Genomic DNA, 7,906 nt, shown 5'->3' with positions numbered 1-7,906 from the left:
AGAGACAGGAGAGGGAGGGAGAGAGGGAGGGAGAGATGAGGGAGGGAGGGAGAGAGGGCTCAAGGGCCAGGACTAGACATAATCCCTGAGGGCATTCCTCCAGCATGCCCCACCCACCCAATAGTCCCTTTAGATTGTTAGTCCCACTGGGTGGTGGCACATGCCTGTGATCCCAGCAGCTCAGGAGGCTGAGGCAGGAGGATCCCGAGTTCAATGCCAGCCTCAGCACATGGTTCCAGGGACACCAGGAGGTCCCAGGCCAAGGCCCAAGTGAGTCCTGGCCTGAAGGGTGGCAAGGGCACCACCCTGGGGAGGTCTGGCCAGGGAGCCCAGAGTCCGCGCCCCCTCCAGTGCTGAGCTTGCTTCGCCCCCTGCGGGCCTTGGCTGGTCCTGGAGGAGGCTCATGCCCAGGCCCAGCGAGGGAGAGCTGACGCTCAGAGAGGTCAAGTGACTTGCCTAAGGCTCCACAGCCTCCCGCCTCCCTAAGCCGAGAAGTCCTGGCTCCCACGACCCTGGCCCTCACCAGGGCGCCTCTTCCCTCCCAGGCAGTGGACACTGCGCCACGGTGGACCCGGGGCCTCTGGAGGGCGGCTACCTGGAGCTCCTCAACAGCAGCGCCGACCCCCTGCACCTCTACCACTTCTATGACCAGATGGACCTGGCCGCCGAGGAGGAGACCGAGCCCGGCTCAGGTGGGCGGTCCACCCAGCCGCAGGCAGACAGGCAGGCGGAGGCCGGTCAGCACCGCGGACAGCTCCCTCCCGCCGGCCTCCCCGCCTCCCGCCTCGCCCACCCTCTGCGCAGCCAGCTCCCGCTTCATCGCTTCATCGGGGTCTTTTCCTCCCAGAACCCGACGCGGACACCATCAACTGCGACCAGTTCAGCAGGCTGCTGTGTGACATGGAAGGGGACGAGGAGACCAGGGAGGCGTATGCCCATATTGGTGAGGAAGGTCCTGCGCCCAGGGCGGGACAGGCAGGGACAGAGCTCTGTCTGCTCCTTCGCTCATCTCAGCCCCCCCCCCGCCCCGAAAGGATGGGGGACAAAGGCTGAGGGGTGGACACCCCCGGGGGGAAGGAGCCCTGCTAGTGGCCCCAGGCAGACAAGCTCACCTTCACCCCCATTCCTCCGCCCTTTCTGGCTCTTGCTCCTCTTCCCTCCACATCCATCCCAGCCTCGTGCTCCTTCCCCTCCTCCTCCTCCCCAGCTCTTGCTATGGGGGCCAGGGCCGGTCGCTGGTGTAGCGCACCATCGCAGGGCGCCTGCCCACAGCGACGGCTGTAGGTCAGAATCGCCTTTGACAGGCGAGGACGGTGAGGTTTAGGGACGGAAGGGACCTGCTGGAGGCTGCGTTAGAAATGGCAGTGGGTAGGTCTGACATTCTAACCCAGGTCTTCCTCATTTCAAAGTCCCCGTTGTCAACCACAAAAAAAGAGTCTGAGGGGGACACTTGCTAAGGTTTTGAGAAGCTGATGCGCGGCGTGCAGAGGCACAGCTTTCAGACACAGGCGGGACTCTCGCAGGAGAGACACAGCTGTCACTGCTGCTGTGGATTTTGGGGGCAAAGAGGAGGAAGAGAGGAGGACCCCTTCCCACCAGGGTCACCACTGCCTCCTAAGAGGCTTTGTTGAATTAGAGAAAAGGTGTCCCTTCTTCTGGAAGGTGCAGCCCCTACCAGGAAATAACAGTTTGTTAGCACAGGCCAGTTTGGATTTCTGCCCGTTGGTCCTCTTGGCTGGGCATACTTGTGCAGCCAACAACCTGCACAACTGTTCTTAGTGGCCCTTTACCTGACAACCCAGGAACCACACCTCTCAGGAGGCCTGTTGGGCAGGGATGTCACCAGTTTCCACCAGAGCAGATAAGCCACTATCCCACAAAGGCAGAATGAAGAGGATGACTCAGAACGAACCACCCGGGAGCCTGCCGGGCTCCTCCCTCCCTGGGGACTCGTGGTGGAAACCAGAGTCGGTGGCATTCACATTTCTCACAATTGGGGCAGCAACTAGGGACCCGGGCATCGCTAGGGATCTGGGGGCTTTTGTCCTGGGGCATCAGCAGAGGAAGTGGGAGCTGCCTGAGCAGGTGGGGAGGTGGCTTCCCAGGCTGATCCAAGGCCCTGGGTCCTCCTGGCACCCCGGGGCTTCGCCCGGCCTCCTGGGTGCAGAGCGGGTGAAGCGGTCGTGAAGACGGTGGGTAGGAGGGCTCTGCTCCTCCGAGTGGGCACTCAACAGCCTCCAGCTCCCTGGTGACCGCCCTGGTTCTGAGTCTCAGCTCCAGAGTCCTCTGTGGCTCCCCATCGCCTTCACAGTCAGGTCCAACCTTTCCCCACCACAGAACTTCCATGCACACCCCGAAGGCCGTTCCTCAGTGTCCCACCACCCACAAGACCCCTCCCCCCTGGCACACACCGTCACCTCCCTTCCTCCTGGGGCCCCTCCCTGATGGCCCGCCTTCCTCTCTCTGTCTTCCACGAAAACTCTCTTCCCGTTGGCTCTAAGCCATGTACCACTTCATCTGTTATGCCAGCATGTAGGGACGCCTACTGTATACTGCTATTGTGTTGAACACTTTAAACACAGAGCTTCTATCTTCACCATCACAGGTGATGGAATGGGGGTCCAGAGAGGTTGAGACGCTGGCCCAAGGTTGTCCAGCGAGTAGGGCCACTGGAGAGGTGGCGCGGTGGCCGACCCTTCCCCTCTGCCTGGGCCACTGATGGCAGCCGGGAGGCTCCTGGGCACGTCTGCCTCCTGGGCTCGGGTTAGAGCCAGGAAGCCTCAGTGCTCATCCACCTCATCGTTCAAAAGCTCAGCTACGTCTATAGCGTCCCCACTGTGTGCCAGGGCCAGGGTCACAGGCCTCTGGTGGCCAGCCCCAGGCTTCACACGTGGTGGCCCTCCGTGAGCTCTGCTGACCGTGCCTCTCCTTGTCTGGCCAGCGGAACTGGACCAGTACGTGTTCCAGGACTCGCAGCTGGAGGGCCTGAGCAGGGACCTTTTCAGTAAGTGGGGAGGGTCCTGTCCTGGGAGGCAGCACATTCCTGAGCCTCCCCAGTGGAGGACGGGAGGCTGCCTGGGCCTCCGCTGACCGTGAGAACCGGTCTCTGCTCTCTTCAAGTGGAACACATAGGACTGGACGGGGTGCTCGGCGAGGGCCTGGAGGTGCCGGCAGAACCAGGGCCAAGGAGCCAGAAAAGACGTGAGTAAGCCCCTTCCTGGCCCCTCCGTGGCTCCAGAACCTGCTGTGGCTCCCACGAGCTTCCCCGGTTAAGCCCCACCTGCCCCACCTGGGCTTGGGGTCCCTGCCGCCTGTCCCTCCACACAGCTCACTGCTGATGGCCCGGGTGGCAAACCGCCTCCCTCCTCCCCGGTTCTGCTCCCGGCTGTTTGATCACCACTCCCTGGACGCCCCTCAGGTCCTGGCTTCTCTTGCCCTGAGTGGTCACCTGATGTTTGAGGGAGGTCTCTGCACCTGACCTCGGCAGAACTGGGTGGAGTCCTGAATCTGCTGTGGTGTTGTGACCCGGGCCGAGTGCCTGCACCTCTCTGAGCCTCCTCAGTCTGTCCTCACCTGGTAGCCCACGGTAGCTCTCTTTTCTTTTTGGGGGGGTGCCAGAGTTGAACCCAGCGGTGCTCAGCTACTGAGCCACGTCCCCAGCCTTTTTAAACATTTCAGTTGGAGACAGGGTCTCTCTGAGTCGCTTGGGGCCTCGCTAAGTTGCTGAGGCTGGCTTTGAACTTGCCATCCTCCTGCCTCAGCCTCCTGAGCCGCTGGGGTCGCAGGCACAATGGTAGATTTCGAATGCAGATCTGGTCATTTCGCCCCTTGCAGACCCCCCAGGGGGCTCCAGCTCTCAGCTCCCAGCTCACCAGGAGCTACCACAGGCCAGACACTGGCTTCTCTCCACCTGGGACCCGAGGCCTCCCCAGCCTCAGGGCCTTTGCCCTGCCTGTCCCCTCTCTCTAGAACGTCCCTCCTCTCAAACCCAGGCCGTGTCCTCTGCAGCCCTGCCCTCTCCACCGCCTCCCTGTCCGCTCCGCTCCGCTAGATGGGATCTGGGCTCCCGCTGAGGAACAGGGACCAGTGCATTTAGAGGAAGGAGAGGGACTGGCCCCCGAGGCTGCTGTCCAGCTCCTAAGACTGTTTCTGAGCCCCATCCTGGCTGGGGTCACACTTCCCTGGGCCTGATGACCTGTGTCCTCTCTGCAGCTCTCTCAGAAGAGCACCCTGCAGACCTGAAGCACAGGAAGCTCGGTGAGTGGGGCAGGGGGGCCCCGGGGATCCTGGGGCTGGGGAGCTGGGGCCCCTGCAGGTGCCTGTGCACACCTGCATTGACAACTGAGGTTCAGAGAGGTGAAGTCACCTGCCCGAGACCACACAGCTAGCGAGAGGGGGAGTGGGATTCAAGCCAGACCATGACATCGTAGCCCACGTCCTGTGGGTGAGGGCTGCTGGGAGACTCGGCTTCTCCCGATAGCCTCTCCTCTCCGTTCCTTCCTCCGAGTCAGAGCTGGGACCACCGGCCACCGCCTGGCCCAGCTCACCATCCCCCACTAGGTGCCCTTCCGCTCCCTGCCTCTCCACCCAGCCCAGGAGGAGCAGAGGTCGAAGGGTCCTGTCTGATGGGGGAGGCCCTGTCCCCGCCCTCAGAAAGCCCCCCTCTGCTCGTGGAGACGGGGTCCTGCCCATGGGGACGGCAAGATGATGAGACGTGGTCTCTGTCCCTAGGGAGCCGATGGGAGGTGGGTCCTCCTCTCCAAGCCCCTGTGAAGACCCGGGTGCTCCAGTGGCCCTGCCTTCAGAGGGCTTCCAGTCTCACGAGGGGCCAATCCCTGCCCTCTGGACCCTCATTAAATGGAGATTAGCCGCTGTCCCCTCTGATGGGTGCACGGTGACCCCTGCCCTTCTTTGGGCAGAGTCTGAGGCTGGGGGTCCAGCCCCACAGACTATTCACGGGTCCTGTTTGCCCCCAGATCTCAGTGGGGGCCTCTAGGGTCCAGAGCCCTGGAGGACCGGGCAACTGCCTGCCCAGCCCGACCACAGCCAGGACCGGCGAGTCCCTAACTGCCAGGGGAGATCCCCCGGCTCCAGATGCCTCCCAGCCCGGGCAGGGCTCTCCCGGAGCCACCAGGTCTCCCGCCCTCTAACACAGCCCCCTCCCCACAGCCGAGGCCCCTGCTGTGCCCACAGTGACTGGCAGTTTCCTGGTGGGACCAGCGAGTGACCCGGCCTCCCCGCCTGGCCTGCCGGCTGCTCTGTTCAACCAGGAGCCAGCGTCCAGCCAGATCCACCCGGAGAAAGCTGTGCAGATGCCCGGTACGTAGGGGACCAGGGAGGGTGGGCTTCGCCCTGGGATGTGGGTGAGCAGAGGCTAGGCAGGGTGCCCCTCAGTGTCACCCACCTCTGCCCAGGGTCCCATCTCAGTCCTGCCGGAAAACATTCCCGGGCAGGAAACCCGTCTCTGGGAGGCCCGGGGGGGGTCTCCAGCACCCGGGGGTCACTGTCCAGTCCTCTGCCCTCGACACCTCCTCCCGGAGCACCTTGTCCCTGCCAGCCCCGGCTGGGGCTGGGGACATCGTCCCTGCAAGACAGGCTCAGCAGCTGCTCTCAGGGAGACCAGAGCCCTTTGGGAGGGTCGACGAGAACCTCATGGTCACCGGACAGTCCCGAGGACAGGGGCCGGGAGAGCCCACTGCCCGCCTTTGCCTCTTGCAGAGCCTCCCCCCACGGCCTCCGCGAGCTGCCTCCACCTCCCTGCTGGGCCCATCCAGCTCATGCCCACGCTGCCCACGCTGCCCACGCTGCCCACGCTGCCCACGCTGCCCCAGGGGCTCTGGCCCATCTCGGGCGCCGGCACCGGCCTGTGCAGCATATTGATCTGCCACGGTGAGTGTGGGAGGCCTGGCCCCCGGCCACCTCCTCCCCTGACGGCCCTGCCTGGTCCTCCCCGGCTCTGGGGGTGGTGTGGTGCCTCTGGGCTCCATCCTCGCTTGTGGAGCTCCCTGCAGCAGCTGGAGTGTGCCTGGGAGTGGCCCTCTGCCCTCCCTGTGACACCTTGCCAAACAGGAAGAGGTGCACACGGGAGCGGCAGCCCTTCCCTCCTTCAGTGTGCCCACCTGGACTGTCTGGTGCACATCCTTACACGGCTTTCTCCCATCTGGCTTGTTTCCCGATGGGTGAAACGGTCCTTGCTGGGCCCGCCTGCTGTGGGGTTGTGCACAGGCCCCGGGAAGGCCCGTCAGGGCTCGGGGGTGTGGTGGAGGGTGCTTCTGCTCAAGTCAAGGGCAGCACTTTCTGGTCCTGTGCCACCAAGTTTCCGGGATCTAGAAGGAGCCCCAGAGCTCGGCTTAGCTTCATCCTGAAACGTCTCTTTGGAAGTCCCCCTTCTTCTCCCCAGACATGCCGGGCCCCACCGCTTGCCTCGGGGCAGGGGCGACCCAAGTGGGTTCCTGGATAGATACCTACACCCCTCTCCACCTTCAATGTAGGTGAGACGCCCCTGACCAGCCAAGCACCGCCTTCCACTGGCCCTGCCGTCCACAGCCTCCCCAAGTCCCCGGACCGGCCCGGCTCCACCAGCCCCTTCGCTCCCTCTGCAGCTGACCTGCCCAGCATGCCTGAGCCGGCCCTGACCGCCCGCACAGCTGGGACAGGCAAGGACCCCTGGGCCCGTGAGCATCCCAGAGGCTGCTGAGGCCTCGGGGATGAAGCGTCCTCAGCATGGCCTCCCCGTCAGAACCTCCGCCGGGGCTGGCAGGTCAAGTTCATGGGCGAGCGAGGCCGAGGCCAGGGTCCCCAGCGGGGAGGGGCACCGTGCAGGCAGCACGGCAGTGGAGAAACCCCGTCCTGCCAAACAGCAGGGGCCAGACCCAGTGTGGCCAGATCCCCCGAAGCTGGAGATCCGGTTTTTATGTGGACACTGTGAATTTCAAAACACTGGGGACATCTTTAAAGGTACAGCTGTCCAGGGCCTGAGTGGTGGCTCAGTGGTAGGGCACTTGCCTAGCACGTGCGAGGCCCTGGGTTTGATCCTCAGCACCACATAGAAATAAATAAAATAAAAGATCCATTTACAACTAAAAATAAAAAATATAAAAAAGAAGACAGAGGCCTCTGGCCACCATCTTGTAACCTCAACCTGGGGACTTGGGACTGAGGACCGAGTGGCCCAGAGAGAGGGGAGTCCTTGGGAGCTCCCCAAACTCTAAGTGACGCCGGCTTTCCCATCTGCAGAGGACAAGAGTTCCCCGTGCCAGGCAGTGCCAGAGGTCTCCACTGAGCTTCCAAAATGGCCTGGTGAGTGGCGGCAGCGGAGTCTCCTGTCCTGGTGGTACATGCAGAGCCCCGCCTGGCGTCGTCCATCCATGCCATGTGTCTTTGGCCCCATGTGTGTTGGCTCGCCCACTGGGTCACTCGCTTGGTGCTGCCATCGCCCACCATCCCTCCAACGCTAGCTTGGGAGCCACCTATGGGGGACCTGCCCCTCGGGAAGCCCACATCCCTGACAGCCACCTAGTGTGGGTGCTGACATCCCCTCTGTGAGGCTGAGACTGAGGCCCAGGGGTACGTAGTGGGCTCAAGTCACACTAAGCAGTGAGTCTGGACAGGAACGCGCTCACGCAGGCTGCCGTCCTCCCCGGGACAGTGAGGGAACAAACATGACTGAGTGAGGGGCAGCCAGGAAAGGCATCAAAGCCCCCATGCAGGGCTCGCGTACCCCAGTACTCAGGGGCTGTGCAGCGGGGTGGCAAGTTCCAGGTCCGGGGCCACTTAGACACTGTCGCAGAATAAAACATAGAAAGGGCTGCGATGTGGCTCAGGGGTAGAGCTTCCCTGGGCTCCATCCCCAATAGTGGAAAAAGGAAGGGAGGGAGGGCGGAAGAGGGAGGGAGGGCGGAAGAGG

At 63.2% G+C, this 7,906-nt stretch overlaps 1 protein-coding gene across 1 annotated transcript in view; it reads left to right on the top strand.

Moving 5' to 3' along the window:
- Ciita (class II major histocompatibility complex transactivator) overlaps window positions 1-7,906 on the top strand; it is a 26,167-nt gene that overhangs the window by 6,452 nt on the left and 11,809 nt on the right. Inside the window, exons 2-10 of the mRNA XM_015490721.2 lie at window positions 546-692; window positions 848-943; window positions 2,942-3,004; window positions 3,121-3,201; window positions 4,213-4,257; window positions 5,170-5,319; window positions 5,719-5,889; window positions 6,492-6,656; window positions 7,237-7,299. Of these exons, the coding sequence (XP_015346207.1) occupies window positions 546-692; window positions 848-943; window positions 2,942-3,004; window positions 3,121-3,201; window positions 4,213-4,257; window positions 5,170-5,319; window positions 5,719-5,889; window positions 6,492-6,656; window positions 7,237-7,299 (981 nt within the window). The remainder of the gene's footprint in view (window positions 1-545; window positions 693-847; window positions 944-2,941; window positions 3,005-3,120; window positions 3,202-4,212; window positions 4,258-5,169; window positions 5,320-5,718; window positions 5,890-6,491; window positions 6,657-7,236; window positions 7,300-7,906) is intronic.

The sequence above is a fragment of the Marmota marmota genome, unplaced genomic scaffold (assembly GCF_001458135.2).
Source record: "Marmota marmota marmota unplaced genomic scaffold, marMar, whole genome shotgun sequence".
NCBI lineage: Eukaryota > Metazoa > Chordata > Mammalia > Rodentia > Sciuridae > Marmota > Marmota marmota.
This window is presented reverse-complemented; position numbering and strand designations above follow the sequence as displayed.